We start from the raw sequence: 24,882 nt of genomic DNA, 5'->3' as shown, positions 1-24,882 counted from the left end.
AAAATAATAAATAGTGCAGTTTCCAGCTTCCTTAGATTGGACATGAGGAGCTTACTTGTGCAAATTGGCAGGTGGGATAATTGGAGCAAAGTTATGCATTGCAGCGGATTTAATTTTGAAGGATTGTGTGGGATAGTCAACAGTTTGGAAATGATACCAAGGAACAGAAGTTATTTTCACTCAGCTGCGAACAAGGAACAAGACCTCAGAGACCAATGTGGTCATTTATCTTCATGGCCAGGTCTCATGAGCGCAATATGGACTTGGAGAGATACCAACAAGTCAGAGTTATACAGCACAGAGTCTGGCCCTTTGTCCAAGTCATCCGTGCTGACCAAGTAGTCTACCTGAGCTGGTCCCACTTGCCTGTGTCTGACCCACATTGCTCTAAACCATTCCTATCCTCAACCTGTCCAAGTGTCTTTTAAACGTAGTTGTCCTGCCTGTGCCACTTCACCTGGCATCCTATTCCACAAAATCACCACTGTCTATGAAAACATTGCACCGTTGGTCATTTTTAAATCTTTCCCCTTTTACCGTAAACATATACTGTCTACTTTTAGACACCCCTACCCCTTTTATTCACCTTAGCTATCCCCTTCATGATTTTATATTCCTCTGAAATGAGACCCTGTGGTCTCCTACATTCCAGAGGTTAAAAAAAACCCAGTTTATCTAGTCTTTCCTAGTAACTCAAGCTTCCAGTCCTGGTTACATCCTTGAGTGTCTTCTCTGCACTCTTTACAGGTTATTGCCATTCTTCCTGTGGCTAGGTGACCAAGGTACACACAATAGTATAAGAAAATAACTGCAGATGCTGGTACAAATCGAAGGTATTTATTCACAAAATGCTGGAGTAACTCAGCAGGTCAGGCAGCATCTCAGGAGAGAAGGAATGGGTGACGTTTCGGGTCGAGACCCTTCTTCAGACTGATGTCAGGGGGGCGGGACAAAGGAAGGATATAGGTGGAGACAGGAAGATAGAGGGAGATCTGGGAAGGAGGAGGGGAAGAGAGGGACAGAGGAACTATCTAAAGTTGTGATCTGGGAAGGGGAGGTAGTTCCTCGGAGGAAATAACTGCGGATGCTGGTACAAATCGACGGTATTTATTCACAAAATGCTGGAGTAATTCAGCGGGTCAGGCAGCATCTCAGGAGAGAAGGAATGGGTGACGTTTCGGGTCGAGACCCTTCTTCAGACTGATGTCAGGGGAGGGGGCGGGCCAGAGATAGAATGTAGTCGGAGACAGGAAGACTGGTGGGAGAAATGGGAAGGGGGAGGGGATAGAGAGGGAAAGCAGGGACTATCTGAAGTTAGAGAAGTCAATGTTCATACCGCTGGGGTGTATGCTACCCAAGCAAAATGTGAGGTGCTGTTCCTCCAATTTGTGCTGGGCCTCACTCTGACAATGGAGGAGGCCCAGGACAGATTGGAAATGGGAGGAGGAGTTAAAGTGCTGAGCAACCGGGAGATCAGGTAGGTTAAGGCGGACTGAGCGGAGGTGTTCAGCGAAACGATCGCCGAGCCTGCGCTTGGTCTCGCCAATGTACAGGAGTTGACACCTGGAACAGCAGATACAGTAGATGAGGTTGGAGGAGGTGCAAGTGAACCTCTGCCTCACCTGAAAAGAGGTTGGGGTCCTTAGATGGAGTCGAAGGGAGGAGGTAAAGGGGCAGGTGTTGCATCTCCTGTGGTTGCAGGAGAAAGTACCTGGGGAGGGAGTGGTTTGGGTGGGAAGGGACGAGTTGGCCAGGGAGTTGCGGAGGGAACGGTCTCTGCGGAAAGCAGAAAGATGGGAAGATGTGGTCAGCAGTGGGATCCCGTTGGAGGTGGCAAAAGTGTTGGAGGAGTATATGCTGAATGCGACAGCTGATGGGATGGAAGATGAGGTCAAGGGGGACTCTGTCCTTGTTATGGACGGGGAGAGGGGGAGCAAGAGCGGAGCTGCGGGATATGGAGGAGACCCTGGTGTGAGTCTCATCTATAATGGAAGAGGGGAACCCCCGTTTCCTAAAGAATGAGGACATTTCCGATGACCTGGTATGGAAAACAACATGGGTGCAGATGCGGCGTAGATGGAGGAATTGGAAGTAGGGGATAGAGTTTTTACAGGCAGCAGGGTGGAAGAAGTGTAGTCTAGATTTAAAAAAAACATTTTGTGGGCAATTTAGTGCACCCTGCTGACATCTAAGATGATTGAGAGTTCAGACTGTGATATATATTCAGACGTGTGTGGACAATTAAGTTGAAGCAGCAATTGGCGAACAGGATGTGAAGCCAGATGTCCACAAGGCATATCTGAGGAAGTGATTCACTGGATTTACTGGTGTTTGGCGTTATTACCACAGCAAAGTTAAGTTTACCTTGCAGAGAAGAGGACAATGAAGAAAATGACAGGCCAAAATATCAGTTTTATAGTTCATTGAATTTACAGCTTGTCATACAATTAGTTTAGTTTAGAGATGCAGCGTGGAAACAGGCCCACCAAGTCCGCACCGACCAGCGACCCCCGCACATTAACACTATCCTACACACTAGGGACAACTTGACATTTATACCAAGTCAGTTAACCTACAAACCTGTACGTCTTTGGAGAAACTGAAGATCTCGGAGAAAACCCACGCGGTCATGGGAAGAACGTACCAACTCTGTACAGGCAAGCACCCATAGTCAGGATCGAACCCGGGTCTCTGGCGTTGTAAGGCAGTCACTCTACCTCTACGCCATCGTGCCACCCTAGTTAACTAAATGTATATATTTTTTACAGTTAAAAGTCTGTTTGGGTTTATTTCTTTTTAACGATGAAACAGCATTGTGTATATATACCTTTAAGAACTAAGTGTAAAATGAATTATACAAAATAAAGTTGAGTTCAGTTTATTGCCACGTGTACCGAGGTATTGTGAAAAGCTTTAGTTACAAAGCGTATGCACAATATTGTACTAAACACGGCTGATGAAAATTGTGGCGTTCAAAAAAGGATGCCCTTCATCTTAATTCTGCTTCTATTTATTTTCTTATGCAACCACCAACACTAAAGAACTCATCACGGTTGAGCCGCCTTCCCAGTTTTATTTTTAAGTGAGCCAGTACCTTCAGCAGTCATACATGCCCAGGCCATAACACCCCCACCACCAAGAGATGAGGTGGTATGCTTTGGATCTTGGGCAGTTCCTTCTCTCCTCCATACTTTGCTCTTGCCATCACTCTGATATAAGTTAATCTCCGTCCCATCTGTCCACAAGACCTTTTTACTGTACTTTGGTTGCTCTTTTAAGTGCTTCTTGGCAAAATGTAACCTGGCCATCCTATTTTTGTGGCTAACCAGTGGTTTGCATCTTGCAGTGTAGCCTCTGTATTTCTGTTCATGAAGTCTTCTGCAGACAATGGTCATTGATAAATCCACACCTGACTCCTGAAGAGTGTTTCTGATCTGTCAGACAGATGTTTGGGGATTTTTCTTTATTATAGAAAGAATTCTTCTGTCATCAGCTGTGCAGGTCTTCCTTGGCCTGCCAGTCCCTTTGCGATTAGTAAGCTCACCAATGCTCTCTTTCTTCTTAATGATGTTTCAAACAGTTGATTTTGGTAAGCCTGGTTGGCTGATGTCTCTAACAGTTTTATTCGTATTTCTCAGTCTCATAATGGCTTGTTTGACTTTCATTGGCACAACTTTGGTCCTCATGTTGATAAACAGCAATAAAGGTTTCCAAAGGTGATGGAAAGACTGGAGGAAAGACTAGGTGCTGAGAGTTCTCGTATATCTGCATTAAGGAGGCAATTAAACACACCTGAGCAATTACAAACACCTGTGAAGCCATGTGTCCCAAACATTATGGTGCCCTGAAATGGGGGGACTATGTGTAAACACTGCTGTAATTTCTACATGGTGAAACCAAAATGTATTAAAATGGCCTTTATTAAAATCTGACTATTTGCACTTTAACCACATGTGATTTTTTTCTATTGCAAATCTCAAATTGTGGAGTACAGAGGCAAATAAATAAATGATGGGTCTTTGTCCCAAACATTCTGGAGGCCACTGTAACTTACCTGCTTTGTTGAACAAGCACAACACTAGTGCAGCCTGAATGGAAGACCTTTTTTCTGTATAAGGCTGATGCAGTTGGGCCTTGGATGCTATTAATTAGCAAGTGATCGATCTGTGACAAAAATGGTGGTTGACAGACTGTTCAACATGCCCCTGTTGTTGTTGACAAATTTGTAGCATTTTTTGTTGAAATGATAACTGCATCCACTTCATAATGAATGCACAATATGGGGACTATTTTATGTTGTAAAAATACTGATGTCACTGTTGTATTCACGCCAGTGAAAATATATTTGAGATCACATTGGAAAACTTCATTTGTTTATCACTGTTATCCTGTTTGCTTTCTTAGAACAAAGCCACACAAGGGGCCATAAAATAGTTTGACAACTCGGTTGGGGAAAGTGGTTAAAGTGTCATTTCAGTAGCTACAGAACCATTCTCTGTTGGCCAGGAAGGTTTGTTTATCTTTAACAACGCATTTCGTTCTGGTGGGGTTTGATATATGGAAGATAGATTAGTGTTTTGACATGGAGCATGTCGAACAAACAGTCTTATCTCTGCACCATAGTATCCTGACCTGGAATGAGTGATGATGAACTAAGGACAGGACTAGGTGCAGCACACGGGAGGAGATGTTACCATCAGTTCAAGGGTATGTTGCTTTGTGGAGCTCTTTACAAAGAGTTAACCATATCTAAACTCCCTCGCACTTTGTAAATTGAAATAGGCCCCTACAACAGTGTGCATTTAATTTTGAACAGTTCGTAAGCCCCATGATATGGCCTCCGCTGTTTAAACACTTTTAAGACAACATTAAATGCATAAGTGGTAACCGAATTGCAGTACGTCTGTTTGTTTCCTGTAGCAATAACATTATGTCAGCAAGATTGGCATTCCTTGCATTTCAGTGGGGTTAGAAAAGAAATAGATTAAATAAACTGCTGACTCATTTTCCATAGTCCTGCAGGCAAGCCGAGGAGTGGATCAGAGGCACGGCAAAATCTGAGAGCGGGAGGGCAGCAAAGGACAAGGGGTACTTGAGGGGCAGCAGAGTGGCGCAGTCGGTAGATTTGATTCTGACTTCGGGAGTTGTCTGTGTGGAGTTTGCATGTTCTCCCTGTGTTCAATTGAGTCTCCTCTGGACCCCACATCCCAAAGACGTGCAGGTTTGTAGGTTAATTTCCCTCTGTAAATCCCCCCCGAGGTGTAGATAGTGGATGAGAAAGAGGAACAATATAGAACTAGTGTGAACAGGTGGTCGATGAGGATTCGGTGGGCCGAAGGGCCTAGTTCCATGCTATATCATTAAAGTAAATTCAACTGAATAGATAATGTAACTTAGGTACAGCAGGCCGAATATACTACTGGACTACCTACCTGAAAATAAATAGCTGTTGGGAGGTTTTCACTCATTGCCACTAATTAATTACAGCTTGGGTCGGCCCGCTGCGAACCTTTCACCGTCTGGCGTGGCCTGGAATGTGGCAAGTTCAACAGCCTGACCGCGGGAGAAGATGGCAGGGGAAGAGAAAATACATTCTGGCCTTCCATCACAGTGAGGAGGGGACTGGAGGAGACTCACTGGGATGGATGTTTCTTTTTTTTTGTTTTGTGTTGGTTGTGGTTGTGTAATTGCTTATTTTATTGCTCTTATTGTTGGACTGTGGGTGACGAAATCTCGTCCAAAAGACTTGTTTTTTGGATGACAAATAAAGGTAATTCTGATTCTGAATTCTGATTCTGAATTCTGATTCTGAATTCTGATTCTGATGATGAAGCTCGTATCTGAATGAAGCCCTGTTTGTGATTTTTTTTTTTTTGCACAGAAGTGCTACACTACTGGATTAATATATTTTTTCACATGTGTAGGAAGGAACTGCAGATGCTGGTTCTTCAGGTGTTTTGACCTTTGGTTTGTGTTGTGTTGGGTGGTCTGTGGGGCATTTGGAAGCAGTGGCTTTAGTACATTTGCACCAACAGGATATGCAGATATTTGGCAATGTTGGCCATATATGGCCCACTTGTTTTGTATTTAGATTTTAACAGATCTTGTGCTAAAATAGTCTTCTCATTTCTCAAGTGGGACAGGGAAGTATTGAGACTTGGGAAGTATTCTTAAAAACTTTAAAAAAAAATTTTTTTTTCAAGCACCAGATTAGAAATGAATAATGGTTCTTGATTCATTGCAGGTTCCTGGCATGGTGGCTATTTGTTTTCATCATTGCAAATTTGGCTGCGGTTCAGATAATATTTAAACTGGGAAGAACTCCACATTTGGATTAAATGTAATGCTGTACAGGGAGTGGTTATATTTATAAAGGGAAATGGGAGGTAAATCTTGCAAAAATACCATCTAGAAATTTACAGCCGATACAATTGGAAGAGTTATTTCCCTTATCAGCCGGCTGCCTCTAACGATTTCTCCACCTTGGAGTCAGGCCTTAGTGAAACACTGTATGTAAAGGCTATGATTTTCATATATTTATTTGGATCGAATTTTCAAATGTTGGTTATGCGAATTTCTTTCCTCCCAATCATGCCTCCGATTGATCTCTGAAATGTTGCTACTGCCCCTCGGGATTCATGTGCCTCGATTTGACAATGAAAATAGGCTGACTGGCTGTGTGACTACAGTCCTGTCAAGCAAACATAAGACTACAGTCTTGAGGATTAACTTAATGTAGCTGTCCTAGAAACTGGAAGAAGTGGTGGCACGGTGGTGTAGCGGTGGAGCTACTGCCTTACAGAGTCAGAGACCAGAGTTCGATCCCGACTACGGGTGCTTGCCTGTACGGAGTTTGTACGTACTCCCCGTGACCTGCGTACACTTTCCCCTGGTGCTCCGGTCTCCCCCCGTTGTCCAAAGGCATACAAGTTTGTAGGTTCATTGGCTTGGTATAAGTGTAAAATTGTCCCCAGTTTGTGAAGGATTGTGTTAATGTGCAGGGATGGTTGGTCGCTGTGGACTCGGTGGGCCGAAGGGCCTGTTTCTGTCCTGTACCTCTAAACTAAACTAAATTAAAGTAGACACAAAAAGCTGGAGTAGCTGAGCGGGTTAGACAGCCTCTCTGGAGAAAAGGAATAGGTAACGTTTTGGGTCGAGACTCTTCTTCAGAATTGGTGCAAAGGGGTAAACTTGTGTATTTACAGGGTATCCATTCTTCAAAAAAGTCTGAAGACTTCCTTAAGATAATTAATGTATATATTTATTTAGTTAGTCATTCATGATATGTATTTGTCACTGGCAATGCTGGAATTATATTACCTACCCCTAGTAGCCCTGAGCTGAGAAGATAATAAAGAGTCAACCACATTTGTCAGTGTAGAGTCACATGTAGATGTTGGAATTTTTTTTAATTGCTGATGATAGAAATTTGAAATAAAATTGTAAAACTCTGAAAGCACTCAGCGGGTCAGGCAGCACCCATGGAAAGGGAAACAGTTAACTTTTTCACCTGGGACCATGCTAGGGTTGCCAACTGTCCTGTATTAGCTGGGACATCCCGTATTTTGGGCTAAATTGGTTTGTCCTGTACGGGATCGCCCTTGTCCCGTATTAGGCCCGGGGGGGGGGGGGGGCGCTGCAGGCCCGGACACTGTAGGCCCGGGGGCCGCTGTAGGCCCGGACTCTGTAGGCTCGGGGGCCGCTGTAGGCCCGGACACTGAAGGCTATCAGAGTGTGTTCGGGGAGCAGATCTGAGTGCGTTCGGCTAACGGAGGTTGCGTAGCAACCCGCCTCCCGGCCCGGGCGGCTGCCATTGGTGGAGCGGGAGCACGTGGCCGCTGGCTGGGTGAGGTCACGTGGGGCGCGGGGCGGTGACGTCACCCTTTGTCCCTTATTTGGGAGTGAGAAAGTTGGCAACCCGAGACAATACTGAGATTCTAGTATATACTGAGCTTATTTCAGGTATAAGACAGATTGATAAAGATGGACATGAGAACAGGAGGCCAATAGGTTTATGGTTGGCCTTTTGTTTAAATCCTCATTTTATTTCCCAGTTGCCAAGGTGGAATTCAAACTTATTTCTTTGGATCAATGTTTCAGAACTTTGACTCCTGCTCTCGTTACTTAACCATTACCCTGCCATGCCCTTTGGAAAATAGAGAGAAGCAAATGTTATGGGGAAATCAAGAGTCAAAATACTGCAGAGGCTATAAATCTGAAATAAAAACAGCGGTCAGGTGGCATCTGTGGAAAGAGAAATAGTTCTGGTCAAAGACCCTTCATTGGAGCTGAAGTTATGGGAAATCATTTTTCAGACTGGCCAAGGCTGAACAGTGGAGTTATGCAGATTAGTGTTAGGACCATTGCTTCCCTTTATATTGATGAAAATAACTTGAATATCAGAATTTTAAATGTCAAAATTTGTTGATAATATGAAAGTTTTGATAAGCATTGGGGAAGAGGGCAATTGATTGTATCTTGGCATGGACCACAGAATGGCAGTTGAATACATAGCTGAGTGAAGTGAAGCATGTTGGAGGAAGGGATTGGGAGAGGCATCATGAATTTAAGGAAACAATCCCAAGGAGTAAGCAACAATGAAAAGATCTTGCCTCTTCATGTGAACATACATTTGAAAGTGGCAGGACATATTAATTGGCAATGTACATGGGAAGTTTGACTTTTCTAACAGAGGTATTATATGCAAAAGCAAGGTTCTGCTCAACCTTTACATTGATCTGGTTAGATCGCTATTGGAGTATTGCATCAATTCTGGTCATCAGACTTAAGGAATGGCTTGAAGGTCATTGAGGGACCAGAGGAGATTTACCTAAATGATTCCTAAGATGGGGGAGTTTAGCTACAGTTTGGTTGGAGAAGCTGGGCTTGTGCTCCTTGGAGCAAAAACGATGGAGGGGTGGAGTTAATAGTCATAGAGTGTGGAAACAGGCCCTTCGGCCCAACTTGCCCATACCAGCCAACATGTCCTATCTACACCAGTCCCACCTGCCCACGTTTGGTCCATAACCCTCCAAACCTGTCCTATCCATGTACCTGTTTCCAGGGAATAGAGTCCCAGCCTACTCGACCGCTTCCGATAACTCAGACCCTCCAGTCCTGGCAGCATCCTTGTAAATCTTCTCTGTACACTTTCCAGCTTGGTGTTGGTCCAGATTGGTATTGGTTTATTAATGGTTATTATTATTGATTATAGAAAAGGTTATGATGGGTTTAACTGAGGAGGGAAACGCAGAGGTGTTTTCATGATTTGATACTACAGGACAGAGGAACACTGATTTAAGGTGAAGGGGAACCGGTGCAGTGAGGAAGAACATTTTCACACAGTGAGTTGCAATGATCTGGTACTGGCTCCCTGCGACGATAATGCTGGTGGAGATTATTAATGATTTTGGAAGAAAATTGAATGAGCATAAGTGAAATAAACTTTCAGGTCTTTGTGGACAGAGCAGAGAAATGGGACTGACAGGATCGCTGTAGGGAGAGCTGGTTTGAACTCGATGAGCTAAATAGATTTCTTCCAAGTTGTAATTATTCAGTAACGCATGCACATATCACTGGCCATCGCTAATATACTCGTTTATAAAACCAAACAAAAGTGGCAATCTATACTGACGATAATGAAAGAAATTTGGCCAATCCTTTAAACCTGCTTTCTACGTACTGTGGCTGACAGCAGACAACCACAAAATTCCTGTAGTAAATCCGAAAATCTTGTAGTAAATGCCCATGAAATGTTTTAAAGAAAAAACTGAAAGTGATATTTTGATGGCCCGAGCAGTTTTCAGATGTTGGTCCTGCTGAAGAGTTTGTGGCAGTACCACATGGTTACAAGACCACTTCCATTCATTGTTATCAGAATGTGGCAAAGAGCGGAGGGAGATTTAAAATGATGCCTCTTCTTGTGGCAGCTCCAGAATGGTGTGTTTCGTCGCAGGCTATTTTGAAGATAAGAAGTAGTGAACCTACAAAATATCTTCCAACTTTCTTTCAATTTTGAGTTGCTTTGAAGGGGACACTTTTTTTTGTGGAATTTTATCTTGCACAGTACAGGCATTTTAATAAATAACACACGTTAAAATGATTCTATTTACATTTCATTTCATCAGAGTCTCTGGATCTACATCACCTGGATAGTGAAATGCAAGTCCGTGCATGTCACAGCCTGGCCAAAGGATTATCCTGGGGTCCATATGAAGGGTCCATCGACAGCAGTAACAAACATACTCAAGAAAGTGGCAAAATGGTAGGCTGGATTTTTTGTATTCCACGGCTCCTTTTTGAATAAAGTTGATGTGTTTATCTGACAGCTATTAACTCTGAATGCTCACTCATTGACTTATATATTGAATAATAATTCTCTGTGAGTTCCCCGTGAGTTGAATGTCCACAGCGGCCGGCAAGGTGGCACAGCGGTAGAGTTGCAGCGCCGGAGACCCGGGTTCGATCCTGACTGCGGGTTTGTACGTTCTCCCCGTGACCTGCGTGGGTTTTCTCTGTGATCTCCGGTTTCCTCCCACGCTCCAAAGACGTACAGGCTAATTGGCTTGGTATAATTGTAAATTGTCCCTAATGTGTGTAGGATAGTGTTAGTGTGCGGGGATCGCTGGTCGTCGTGGACTCGATGGGCCGAAGGGCCTGTTTCTGCAGTATCTCTAAACTAAACTAAACAGATGGAGTTACTCATTAGCTGGTGTCAACACACAAAAGTGTCTCCATTACATAATTTTTAATAATTATTCTATGTATAAATAGATTTGCTAGTTTGATTCACAAACCAATTGATGGATATGTTTATATGCTACGGTCAGCCCACTGTTGGTATTTTACCTAAGTTTAGTTTTCATATGAGGAATGTGCTCAAAATGCTAAAATTTCCATTGTACTTAGATGGATTACGTTGTGGTTTTAATATGTGTTGAGTTAACTGTATGGCTTTCAGCTTAGTTCCAATTGTCTGCTGCACAACAGATAATTGCTCACAATTTGGCACCCAATTGTTGATCATTGGGAGAGCGCTGTTTTCTGAGGCTCATCTATAAAGCATCATGTAGCAAAATGTTCATTCAAAAATAGGGTTGCCAACTTCCTCACTCCACATGTGACCTCACCCAGCCAGCGGCCACGTGTTCCCGCTCCACCAATGGCGGCTGCCCGGGCCGGGAGGAGGGTTGCTACGCAACCTCCGCTAGGCGGCCTCCGGGCCTACACTGTCCGGCCCTACACTGTCTGGCCCTACACTGTCCGGGCCCACACTGTCCGGGCCCTGCACTGTCCGGCCCTGCACTGTCCGGCCCTGCACTGTCCGGCCCTGCACTGTCCGGCCCTGCACTGTCCGGCCCTGCACTGTCCGGCCCTGCACTGTCCGGCCCTGCACTGTCCGGGCCTACACTGTCCGGGCCTACACTGTCCGGCCCTACACTGTCCGGGCCTACAGTGGCACCCGGGCCTACACTGTCCGGACCTACACTGTCCAGGCCTACAGTGTCCGGGCCTACAGCGGCACCCGGGCCTAATACGGGACAAGGGCAGTCCTGTACGGGACAAACCAATTTAGCCCAATATACGGGATGTCCCAGCTAATACGGGACAGTTGGTAACCCTATTCAAAACGGAAGTGTGACGATTGTGGCAGTCAGCAATCATTGCCATTCCTGATTTTTTTTATAGCATTCCCTTTGACTCAGATTCTTCAGCTTCTTTGCAGCCGCCATCAGGCTCTTAAACATTACACACCACTAACCTCAGCAACTACGATCTTCCATGGATTGTGTATCTGGTTGCTCTGTCTGAAGAAGGGTCTCGACCTGAAACGTCACCCATTCCTTCTCTCCAGAGATGCCCCCTGTCCCACTGAGTTACTCCAGCATTTGTGTCTATCTCTGGTTGCAATGCGAACTTCATTTTCTTTTGCACTATTATGGTTGCCAAGTATTAGGTGGTTATTTATTGAATTTTTTATTATTGTATATTATCTGTGTGTTATTGCATTTATGGGCCTGTTAAAGCTGCAGCAAGTTAGAATATCATTGTTCTTTTGTCAGTAACTATGACAATTAAACACTCTTGACATATTCTTCAGGTTGGCAGAGTGCATTTAATTATTTTTGTTTCTTAACTGTCCTTCTAAACTTTGTTTAGATAGGCATGGATGGATTTGTCCTTCATATAAATAATAAACAAATATAAATGCAACCTATTTATCTTTCCATGCAAGTGACCGCGTTAAATTATTTTGGTATGGAATAATGACACGACAGTCTCAAAAGTCTAACGTTATAGTAATAGGGATGGAAATGTTTTGCCCAAAACCTTGATTTTGTAATCAATGAAAGATTGTAGAATTGTTTGGACAAATAATTGTCAGTGCATTGTATCTTCTGATGGAAGGTGCAGATTTTCTTGCTATGTGTTGGATGAGGAACATTGCATGCATGCACTCAACAAGGGTGAATGTACTCAGTACTCGAATTAATTTCTATTGTAAAAATACTTTCAAAAGTTCTGATGAAACAAACCTTTATCTGTACTGGCAATTATGCTCTACAATTTTGTTTTATTTTGTGTTGCTGGTGAATCTGCAATGATCTTGCTCACTATTTTTGTAAATTCTTGAATGCTTAAACAGAATGATTCTCCATGATCCCACTTAAAAACGGAATCTTGATTGATTGATTGGATGGATTTATAAATCCGTGCATATGTAATATGTCTAGGTCTGCAGCCACTTTATCAAACTTCAGTGACTATTTGGGAGCAGAAAAGTCACCATGCACAAAAAAACTAATGTGAACACATTCTGACAAAAGTAGTGAATAACAGATCAATTATTACAGATCAAGATAAGGTTGCCAACTGTCCCATATTAGCCGGGTCATCCTGTATATTGGGCTAAATTGGTTTGTCCCATGTGGGACTGCCCTTATCCCGTATTAGGCCCGGGGGACGCTGCAGGCCCGGGGGACGCTGCAGGCCCGGACGCTGCAGGCCTGGGGGACGTTGCAGGCCCGGGGGACGCTGCAGGCCCGGGGGACGCTGCAGGCCCGGACGCTGCAGGCCCGGGGACGTTGCAGGCCCGGGGGACGCTGCAGGCCCGGGGGACGTTGCAGGCCCGGGGGACGTTGCAGGCCCGGGGGACGTTGCAGGCCCGGGGGACGCTGCAGGCCCGGGGGACGCTGCAGGCCCGGGGGACGCTGCAGGCCCGGGGGATGCTGCAGGCCCGGGGGACGCTGCAGGCCCGGGGGACGCTGCAGGCCCGGGGACCGCCCCCTCTCCTGACATCAGTCTGAAGAAGGGTCTCGACCCGAAACGTCACCCATTCCTTCTCTCCCGAGATGCTGCCTGACCCGTTGTGTTACTCCAGTATTGTGTGTTTACCTTCAATTTTAACCAGCATCTGCAGTTTTTTTTCCTACCCCTCATGATTTTGTTTTGCTTAGCTACCTCCACAAAAAAACACATCCCCTCCATTCCCTGTGCATCCATATGCCCATCCAAGAGTCTTTTAAATGCCACCAACGTGTCTGCCTTATCCACCACCCCTGACTGCAAATTCCAGGCACCCACCACCTTCTGTGTAAAAGCACATGCCCTGCACATCTCCTTGTACCTTGCCAAGTAACTGATGTGCATTTTATGAGTCGAAAGGATTGCAGGCAACAGAGAGAATGAATGTTTACCATGATGACTGTGGACACCATTGCACTCCATGAGTACAGGAGCTATGCTCACTCACAGAGGCTTCTCTCCAATTAATAAACCCTTCCTGGATATTTTCTCCATTTTAACTCCTTCTGTACGATTTTCATTTGCCATTTTCCCTTGCCCAGTTGAAGTCTTCCTGCAGCTTCTGCTGCTCAGCTCTGCAGTCTGCTTTCCTCATTAACACAGGATAATAGTGGGTCTTTCAAGGTGTGGTGACATTGGATCAATATTCTGAAGCCTTACCTATTATTATTGGAATGGTATGAAACTATTAAACAAAGGTTCAAAAATGTGATACCAGCAACATCTAGGTTCAATTTTCTAACCAAATCCAAATCCAAACAATGCTCGCAGTTTCTAAATGTCATTATTATTGTCACCAGCTTTTCCAGAGTACTGGTTCAAATACATTGCTGAAATCTAAGGGAGTCATATCCACTACCTTAAATGCATTCACTTCCGTAGTCACAACTGCTGGGTTGCCAACTGTCCCGTATTAGCCGGGACATCCCGTAGTTTGAGCTAAATTGGTTTGTCCCGTAGGGGACCGCACTTGTCCCGTATCAGGCCCAGTCGGTGCTGCAGGCCCGGACACAGTAGCCCGGGGGCCGCAGCAGTCCTGGACTGTGTAGGCCCGGGCTCCACCTAACTGAGGTTGCATAGCAACCCGCCTCCCGGCCCGGGCAGCCGCCATTGGTGGAGCGGGAACACGTGGCCGCTGGCTGGGTGAGGTCACGTGGGGCGCGGGGCGGTGACGTCACCCTTTGTCCCGTATTTGGGAGTGAGGAAGCTGACAGCCCGAGTCACAACTTCAAATTAAACCAGTACATTGGATTGATAAAAAAACATCCTATTACCAGAAGAAAGAGAGCACTGGTGAGCTTACTAATCGCAAAGGGACTGGCAGGCCAAAGAAGACCTCAACTGCTGATCAAAGAAGAATTCTCTCTATAACAAAGAAAAATCCCCGAACACCTGTCCGACAGATCAGAAACACTCTTCAGGAGTCAGGTGTGGATTTGTCAATGACCACTGTCCGCAGAAGATTTCATGAACAGAAATACAGAGGCTACACTGCAAGATGCAAACCACTGGTTAGCCGCAAAAATAGGAAGGCAAGGTTACAGTTTGCCAAGAAGTACTTAAAAGAGCAACCATAGTTCTGGAAAAAGGTCTTGTGGACAGATGAAACGAAGATTAACTTAAATCAGAGTGATGGCAAGAGCAAAGTATGGAGGAGAGAAGGAACTGCCCAAGATCCAAAGCATAACACCTCATCTGTGAAACACGGTGGTGGGGGTGTTATGGCCTGGGCATGTACGGCTGCTGAAGGTACTGGCTCACTTATCTTCATTGATGATACAACTGCTGATGGTAGCAGCATAATGAATTCTGAAGTGTATAAACACATCCTGTCAGCTCAAGTTCAAAAAAATGCTTCAAAACTCATTGGCCGGCAGTTCATTCTACAGCAAGCCAATGATCCCAAACATACTACTAAAGCAACAAAGGAGTTTTTCAAAGCTAAAAAATGGTCAATTCTTGAGTGGCCGATCACCCGATCGGAACCCATTTGAGCATGCCTTTTATATGCTGAAGAGAAAACTGAAGGGGACTAGCCCCCAAAACAAGCATTAGCTAAAGATGGCTGCAATACAGGCCTGGCAGAGCATCACCAGAGAAGACACCCAGCAACTGGTGATGTCCACGAATCGCAGACTTCAAGCAGTCATTGCATGCAAAGGATATGCAACAAAATACTAAACATGACTACTTTCATTTACATGACATTGCTGTGTCCCAAATATTATGGTGCCCTGAAATGGGGGGACTATGTATAAACACTGCTGTAATTTCTACATGGTGAAACCAAGATGTATTTAAAAAAATGGCCTTTATTAAAGACTGACAATATGCACTTTAACCACATGTGATTTTTTTTTTCTATTTCAAATCTCAAATTGTGGAGTACAGAGGCAAATAAATAAATGATGGGTCTTTGTCCCAAACATTATGGAGGGCACTGTAGGTTTGATCCTGAATACAGATGCTGTCTGTACGGAGTTTGTACGATCTCCTTGTGACCGCATGGGTTTTCACCAGTTTTCACAGGGCCCTAGTGAGACCGCACCTGGAGTACTGTGTGCAGTTTTGGTCTCCAAATTTGAGGAAGGATATTCTTGCTATTGAGGGCGTGCAGCGTAGGTTTACTAGGTTAAGAAGGATGAGAGGAGATCTTATCGAAATGTATAAGATTATTAAGGGGTTGGACACGTTAGAGGCAGGAAACATGTTCCCAATGTTGGGGGAGTCCAGAACAAGGGGCCACAGTTTAAGAATAAGGGGTAGGCCATTTGGAACTGAGATGAGGTACGGCACGGCGGGCGGCACGGTAGCGCAGCGGTAGAGTTGCTGCTTTACAGCGAATGCAGCGCCGGAGACTCAGGTTCGATCCTGACTACGGGTGCTGCACTGTAAGGAGTTTGTACGTTCTCCCCGTGACCTGCGTGGGTTTTCTCCGAGATCTTCGGTTTCCTCCCACACTCCAAAGACGTACAGGTATGTAGGTTAATTGGCTGGGTAAAATGTAAAAATTGTCCCTAGTGTGTGTAGGATAGTGTTAATGTGCGGGGATCACTGGGCGGCACGGACTTGGAGGGCCGAAAAGGCCTGTTTCCGGCTGTATATATATGATGATGATGATGATGAGGAAAAACTTTTTCAGTCAGAGAGTTGTGAATCTGTGGAATTCTCTGCTTCAGAAGGCAGTGGAGGCCAATTCTCTGAATGCATTCAAGAGAGAGCTAGATAGAGCTCAAGGATAGTGGAGTCAGGGGGTATGGGGAGAAGGCAGGAACGGGGTACTGATTGAGAATGATCAGCCATGATCACATTGAATGGCGGTGCTGGCTCGAAGGGCCGAATGGCCTCCTCCTGCACCTATTGTCTATTGTCTATTGTCTATTATCAGTCCAGGTTACTCCCACACTCCAAAGACTTATAGGTTTGTTGGTTAATTGGCTTCTGTGGATTGTCCCTAGTGTTTAGGATAGTGCTAGTGTGTGGGGTGATCGCTGGTCGACGCGGACTCAGCGGGCTGAAGGGACTGTTTACACTCTGTATGTTTAAAGTAAAGTGAAGGGGAACATTTGCCTTTCACCTATTCTAGGGGCTAGTGGAATCAAGGGTTATGGGGTGAAGGCAGGCACAGGGTATTGATTGGGGACGATCAGCCATGATCACAATGAATGCCGGTGCTGGCTCGAAGGGCCGAATGGCCTCCTCCTGCACCTATTTTCTATGTTTCTATGTTTCTACAGATTTCTGGAAAATATTTTTAGTTTTTCAGATACTTACAGGTATTTATTTGCCCCCTGATTATTATAATTACTGTAAACACCCGACTGTTGGGCAGACATGCAGTTGATAAAATTAGTTTTAGTTTAGTTTAGAGATACAGCGCGGAAACAGGCCCATCGGGACCGCCCTTGTCCCTATATTAGTAGGGTTGCCAACTTCCTCACTCCCAAATAAGGGACAAAGGGTGACGTCACCGGCCCGCGCCCCACGTGACCTCACCCAGCCAGTGGCCGCTATTGGTGGAGCGGGAGCACGTGGCACTGGCTGGGTGAGGTCACGTGGGGCCTTGTCACCTTGTCCCATATTTGTCACCTTGTCCCATATTTGGGAGTGAGGAAGTTGGCAACCCTAGTCGGCAGGTAGATATATACACCTCACACTGACCACAGATCCTGGGCCAATGTTTATAGACTCTGACATGAATCACATTCTAGCTTTTGTTTCTGGAGATAAGGAATGGGTGACGTTTTGGGTCGAGACCCTTCTTCAGACTAATGTCGGGGGGGGGGGGGGGGGGCAGGACAAAGAAAGGATATAGGTGGAGACAGGAAGATAGTGGGGGAATTGGAAGGGGGAGGGGAAGAGAGGGACAGAGGAACTATCTAAAGTTCTCTGTCCCTCTCTTCCCCTCCCCTTCCAGTTCTCCCACTGTCTTCCTGTCTCCACCTATATCCTTTCTTTGTCCTGCCTCCCCCTGACATCAGTCTCAACCCGAAATGTCACCCATTCCCTCTCTCCTAGATGCTGCCTGACCTGCTGAGTTACTCCAGCATTTTGTGATACCTTCGATTTGTACCAGCATCTGCAGTTATTTTCCTACAGCATTGCAGGAAGGTTTCGGGTTGAGACCCTTCTTCAGACTGATGCATTACGATGCTGAGAACTGTGTTCCCCTTTATCTTCCCCTTTATACTTGAGTTTGGCTTGATTGTATTTATGCACAGTATCATCTGATTTATTTGGATAGCATGCAAAACAAAGTTTGTCACTGTACCTTGGAACATGTGACAATAATTAACCGAAACCCAAAACTAATGTAACAGCATTTGTCCAAATAATTCATTTTGCAGATAGACACATAAAGCTGGAGTAACTCAGTGGGTCAGACAGCATCTCTGGAGAATAGGAATAGGTGACCCTTCTTCAGACCGAAACGTCACCTATTCCTTTTCTCCAGAGATGCTGTCTGACCCACGGAGTTACTCCAGCTTGAATCTACCTTCGGTTTAAACCAGTATCTGCAGTTCCTTCCTGCACAATTCATATACAGGTGCTCCCCAGCTTACGATGGGGTTTCCTTCCGAGAAACCCATCGGTGACCGAAAATATTGTAATTTGTAATGCATTGAATACACGTGATCACGTGGCCGGAAGCGAGCGGCAGCTCGCCACGGGTCGCTGCCGTTTGCACCATCGGGGTGCATAAGGGGTAGGCCATTTAGAACGGAGATGAGGAAGAACTTTTTCAGTCAGAGAGTGGTGAAGGTGTGGAATTCTCTGCCTCAGAAGGCAGTGGAGGCCAGTTCGTTGGATGCTTTCAAGAGAGAGCTGGATAGAGCTCTTAAGGATAGCGGAGTGAGGGGGCATGGGGAGAAGGCAGGAACGGGGTACTGATTGAGAGTGATCAGCCATGATCGCATTGAATGGCGGTGCTGGCTCGAAGGGCTGAATGGCCTACTCCTGCACCTATTGTCTATTGTCTATCGCAAAGTCGAAATACCGCAAGTCGAAGCATCGTGAGGTGAGCAGCATCTGAAGTAGGGTTTCGACCCGAAACGTCACCCATTCCTTCTCTCCTGAGATGCTGCCTGACCTGCTGAGTTACTCCAGCATTTTGTGAATAAATAGCATCTGTGGTAGATTAATTGAGACTGATAATTAGTTTGAATTGAAGACAGCTTTGTACTGCGCATTTATGTAAACATGGAGCGGATTCGGAAGTTAAGGCTTTCAAATTATAAAATGTTGGAGATTGTTGCAGATCAAGCAGCATCCATGAAGGTAGAAACTATTAACATATAGGATCGTTGTCCTTTTCACAGAACTGAGAACAGTTAGAAATCAAATGAGTTGTCCGTGCAGAGAAATGGAGTGGGAAAAGAAGAAAGGGAAAAGGGGAAGCAGAGAGATGGCTCTGTGCCACAATCACACTAATGCCAGAACATCCGTCTAAAGGAGATGGGCGTTGGCAAAGTCCAGTGAGAGATTAGGAGAGAGAAAAAACGAATGGGCAGCACGGTGGCGCAGCGGTAGACTTGCTGCCTTATAGCGATTGGAGCGCTGGAGACTCGGGTTCGATCCTGACTACGGGCGCCGTCAGTACGGAATTTGTACGTTCTCCCCGTGACCTGCGTGGGTTTTCTCCGAGATCTTCGGTTTCCTCCCACAATTCATATCCTGACGTACAGGTTTGTAGGTTAATTGGCTGGGCAAATGTAAAAAATTGCCCCTATTGTGTGTAGGATAGTGTTAGTGTGTGCGGGGATCGCTGGGCGGCGCGGACACAGTGGGCCGAAGGGCCTGTTTCTGCGCTGTATCTCTAAATCTAAAAAAATCTAATGCTGGAACTGGGTGAATCAAAGCATTTAAACCATCGGACATCTGACAGCTCAAACAGAACGGTGGAGAGAGAAAGAGGGTTAATGTTTTAGAGCGAATACCCTACATATGAACTGACCAGAAAAGGCCGATTATCTGAAAATGCTGCTCTCAGTATTCAGCCCTGAAGCCTCCAATGGGCCTGGTTGGAAGGAGAGATAATCTATCCTCAAATCAGACACAAAAGGCTGGAGTAACGTTTCGGGTCGGGGCCTTTCTTCAGACACCTATCTTTTGGTGGAAACCAGCATCTGCAATTCCTTCCCACACATAATCTTCCTCAAACTTGAGATGTTTTTAATTGGAAAGGATTAGGAAGCCAAAGATACACAAGTCAGGATGTGAGAGGAATGGAGGATTAAAGTGATAGACAATCTTTGGCATAATAATGTTTAACATAATCTTTTAACTTACATTCAGATACCAAGCTAGGCCAGTTATGATATGGTTCGCTTATACACCGATCAGCCAAAACATTATGACCACTGACAGGCGAAGTGAATAACATTGATTATCTTGTTACAATGGCACCTGTCAAGGGGTGGGATATATTAGGCAGCAAGTGAACAGTCAGTTCTTGAAGTTGATGTGTTGGATGCAGGAGAAATGGGCTGGAGTAAAGACCTGAGCGACTTTGACAAGGGCCAAATTGTTATGGCCAGACGACTGGGTCAGAGCATCTCTGAAACGGCAAGGCTTGTGGGGTGCTCCCGGTCAGCAGTGGTGAGTACCTACCGACAGTGGTCCGAGGAGGGACAAACCACAAACCGGCGACAGGGTGTTGGGCGCCCAAGGCTCATCGATGCGCCAGGGCAACGAAGGCTATCCCGTCTGGTCCGAACCGACAGAAGGTCTACTGTGGCACAAGTCACAGAAAATTTTAATGGTGGTCACGGGAGGAATGTGTCACAACACACAGTGCATCGCACCCTGCTGTGTATGGGGCTGCACACGGAGGACCAACAGCATATTAGGCCGGTGGTCATAATGTTTTGGCTCGTCAGGTCATAATGATCGGTGTATAAAGAGGGGAACTAAAACATCCCAATGTGGATATTCACATACTCAGAGTTGGTGTATTTCTCCCACAAAATTCCACTGGCAAAAATTGCAAGGGAAAATTGTTTAAGGTGGGCTAGGAAAGCTGACTCCCAGAAACATTCTCCCCCTGGTGATAATCACCTTTAGAATACATTACACTTCTGAATAACACACTGCTCAATAAATACTATGAAATCTATCTGCACTCAGGATCTAACATGAGAAATTACACAGTCAATGCTCATCATTCAAGTTATTAAAAAAAGTATTTGTTAGGATTAGAAATTGAAGATTTTTGATTTTGAGAACCATTCTTGACATGAAGAAATCTTATCAGAGTGGTTTCATCCAGGGTGGGAGGAAATTCACTCTCCTTTGATTTAGATCAAACCCAATTGCGGAAGGTAAAAGGCCAACAATTATTTTCATTAGTGAACGTATTTTATTAAACAAATCCATATTTAAAAACAGTGTTTTCCCCCCCACTGGAGTACAATCACTGTTACCTCCAGATGATACTTGAATTGGTGGCAAACTTTTAAATAATCTTTTAATCTCAAAGACTTTTGAGTTTTGAAGTTTGAAGTATTTTGAGTTTAAACTTTGAGCAGTCAGATTGCATGGCAATGTTTATTAAGTGTGACAAACTTTGAGCTAGCTTTTTCCAACGTATGATTTGGAGGCATTCTGATGTTAATTCTTGTCAAATTAATGTTTCTGATAAGAGAAAATAGTTAAGCTGGTAATTAACAGAACCCCACAGTTGTCTGGTTTGGGAAACTGTAGCATGATTACATAAAAGCATCTATATTTCTGAGTTTATTAAATGTCCTGTTCATCATCTCCTTGAATTAAATACAGATTAACCCTTATCTCTCTAGTCTGTACCTTATCTCATCCAGGCGCCATGCTTCTGGGAGGCTGTTGGTACATCAAGTCCAAAATGATTGATTTTGGGCTGATACATGTTCATTTCCAAGATTTAGACTTCTATCTACATATTTGTTGATTTCCGGGAGCAAGCTTATCATTCCTTCTATATAATAAGCAGAAGAACTTTTCAGTCCACCATGCGATAGACCAGTTCCTCAATTAGGAGTTCATTCGCCAGTCCATTAACGAGGACAAACAAACCTTTTCTAAAAGTTTTTCCATGATTTGGCAAAGACATTTTCTGATGCAGGACTTCTCTTTGTGGAGAGTTTATCCCTTTTGATCAAAAAAGTTCCAGTAAATTTACTGAGAAACATTGCTGATTCTGCGGTGACTGGGCTTTTTGAAACATTGACTGCAAAGTGCGTCAGGGCGTTCTAATGTTGTGAGACTCGCCCCATTCTGGGCTTCCATTCTCTTCAATTAGAAGATGTAAACTCCCCATGCGATCTGGTTGTAGACTGTTTGTCACGCAATGTTGCATTTATTTATAAATGATTTATAAAATTTCCGTTTGGGAGATATCTGAAATTTAAGTACAACAAATATTCAATAACAATAATGATTATTCTTGAGCAATTTGTTAGATTCCTCTACTGTTACATAGTTGAATGCAAGTTACTCAAATCTGAGTGAATCATTAAAAGTCATTTTCGATTCTTCTGTTAACTAGAAAAAAAAGTATTTTAAAAATAATTATTTATTCTTGAGCAATTTGTTAGATTCATTTACTGTTACATAGTTTAGTTCTCCAGGTACTAAAATACTCTGTAAAGCCATCATTCCTGCTTGGTCTCAGTTACTCTCAGTCATAACAGGTCCTGCTAATCTATACAAACCCTTATCAGCTACTTGAGAGTTTCTAAACTATCACTGCAAAATCATTGGGTCAAGGGCAAGAGTCAATAGGCCTGTGTAGCCATGGAAAAAATTAGCTGTTTAGAAACAAAACAAACTTTGATGCATTGGTCTATTGGATTCGAAAGAACTTTGAAGCATCTTGCCTTTGAAAAGGTATTTCTAATTGTCATCAATGGCCCAAATCTTAACCAAATGGAAGTAATGATAAAATGTACTTCCTTTTATTTAATTTTTAAAACTTGCAGCCTTCCACAACCAAACGTAATGTTTAATTTTCTGAAGCAATCGATTAAGTACTTTGTGTTGTAATCTCCATTAATTTGATATGTAACTTGCTTCTCTATGAAGGCAGTGTTCCCCTACTCTGCCTTAAATTGCGTTTTCATTCTATAAAATAAAATAACTTTTACATTAATCATGGTAGCAAAATGCAATGTTTGAACTTGTGTCTTACTCGGAATATCTTTGAAGCTCAGACTACAAGAATAAAGCTGGGAACATTCACACACAGCCTGAAGTGGTCTCTTGGACTTTGCTGCACATTGTGGAGTTCTTTAAACTTACTTTGAAAATAAATCATTTTTCATTCTAACCAATTTACTCCTTTGTGTCCAGCGATATGTGCAAAATGGTTAAGTGACTTGATTGTGGCATAGACGACCGAATTCAAGTGTTGAATTTTGAGCCCAGCATTGCAGCTGGGGGGCATTTGCATTTCTAATTTTAAAAAACTGAGAATAAAATGTTTGCAGAAGGGATGGTGACAATGAAACCCATTGGACGTTTTAATCTCTATGCTAGAGCTGATGAACTTTAGAGTTACAAAGTTAGATCAATTAGGTCTTTTTTAGCCGGCACACTGGACTGAACTCTGCCTCAAATTTCTGTGATTTTATATGATTTAATGGATTCTTCTCTCCCAGGTACATGGGGAATTTCCATCCCCATGGGTTAAATTAGTGTATCATTTTTAAAAATTTATTTTTAATTTTTTTTAGAGATACAGCGCGGAAACAGGCCCTTTGGCCCACCGAGTCCGCGCCGACCAGCGATCCCCGCACATTAACACTATCCTACACACACTAGGGACAATTTTTACATTTACCCAGTCAATTAACCTACATACCTTATAATTACATAACCTACATAATTACTGTGATCTCTTGTGCAGGAAAATAACTGCAGATGCTGGTACAAATCGAACGTATCACAAAATGCTGGAGTAACTCAGCGGGTCAGGCAGCATCTCAGGAGAGAAAGAATGGGTGACGTTTTGGGTCGAGACCCTTCAGGGTCACCCATTCCTTCTCTCCTGAGGTGCTGCCTGACCCGCTGAGTTACTCCAGCATTTTGTGATGATCTCTTCCTTTTTAAATTGCTTTTTGCACAGCAATATAATTAAATTACACAGCATTTTAGTTTAGTTTAATTATTAGCCGACCAGCGATCCCCGCACATTAACACTATCCTACACACACTAGGGACAATTTTTACATTTTACCCAGTCAATTAACCTACGTACCTGTACGTCTTTGGAGTGTGGGAGGAAACCGAAGATCTCGGAGAAAACCCACGCAGGTCACGGGGAGAACGTACAAACTCCGTACAGTTAGCACCCGTAGTCGGGATCGAACCCGGGTCTCTGGGCAATTCTTATCACTACGCCACCCGTGCCCCATTCAATTTATTGAAAATTGTGACAGTTAATGCTTTTTAAAATTTGGGAACAATCAAAAACATTTTAAAGTTTGAGAGTCTTGCTATCTGTATAAGTTTTCACAACCACGTTCACTAAGTCGATAGCCATTTTAACAGCTGAAAAATCTCTGCCACAACACAGAGCAGCTGTTCTGAGTAGCATAAGTTTTTATTTTTGCTGCTTTTTTTTCTCCTATATTTCCATTTCTCCTGCAGAGAAACTGGTTTATTCCTGTTAGACACCTTAAGCTAATATATGGCCATCCTGTGCATGTCAATGACGATGACAGGTGAAATAAAGAGGCCACCGCTTCTGCATTGATTATGATAACGGTTTTTGGATCCAATTTTTGCCCTTCCACAGCCAAAAAAAAGGCATAATTTCCTATGAATCCTGGAATGGCATGCGGTTATCTTTAGAGCTTGTCACTGATGCAATGGAAATAAGACACACATGACTCCACTCCTCTTCGGAGTACATTGTGGAATAGTGACCTATTCCCATCAGCGGTTGTTAATAGTGGAACTGAAATATTGAGCAAGATGTCCTTTCCAGGGCAACAGAGAGAGTAATCTGGCCATGCCCGACATCACTCAATTCCTGGGAGATGAAGCACTAAGGCTTGTTCTCACTGATCATAATAACCAGTGAAGTAAGTAGGAAACTAA

At 44.1% G+C, this 24,882-nt stretch overlaps 1 protein-coding gene across 1 annotated transcript in view; it reads left to right on the top strand.

The window, feature by feature from the left end:
* LOC144594411 (zinc finger protein ZFPM1-like) overlaps positions 1–24,882 on the top strand; it is a 232,677-nt gene that overhangs the window by 159,144 nt on the left and 48,651 nt on the right. Inside the window, 1 exon segment of the mRNA XM_078400864.1 lies at positions 10,128–10,264. Within this exon segment, the coding sequence (XP_078256990.1) occupies positions 10,128–10,264 (137 nt within the window).

This window comes from Rhinoraja longicauda, chromosome 6 (genome assembly GCF_053455715.1).
Source record: "Rhinoraja longicauda isolate Sanriku21f chromosome 6, sRhiLon1.1, whole genome shotgun sequence".
In the NCBI taxonomy this organism is placed as follows: domain Eukaryota; kingdom Metazoa; phylum Chordata; class Chondrichthyes; order Rajiformes; family Arhynchobatidae; genus Rhinoraja; species Rhinoraja longicauda.
The sequence above is the reverse complement of the archived record's forward strand: the minus strand, read 5'-3'. Positions and strand labels throughout refer to the sequence as shown.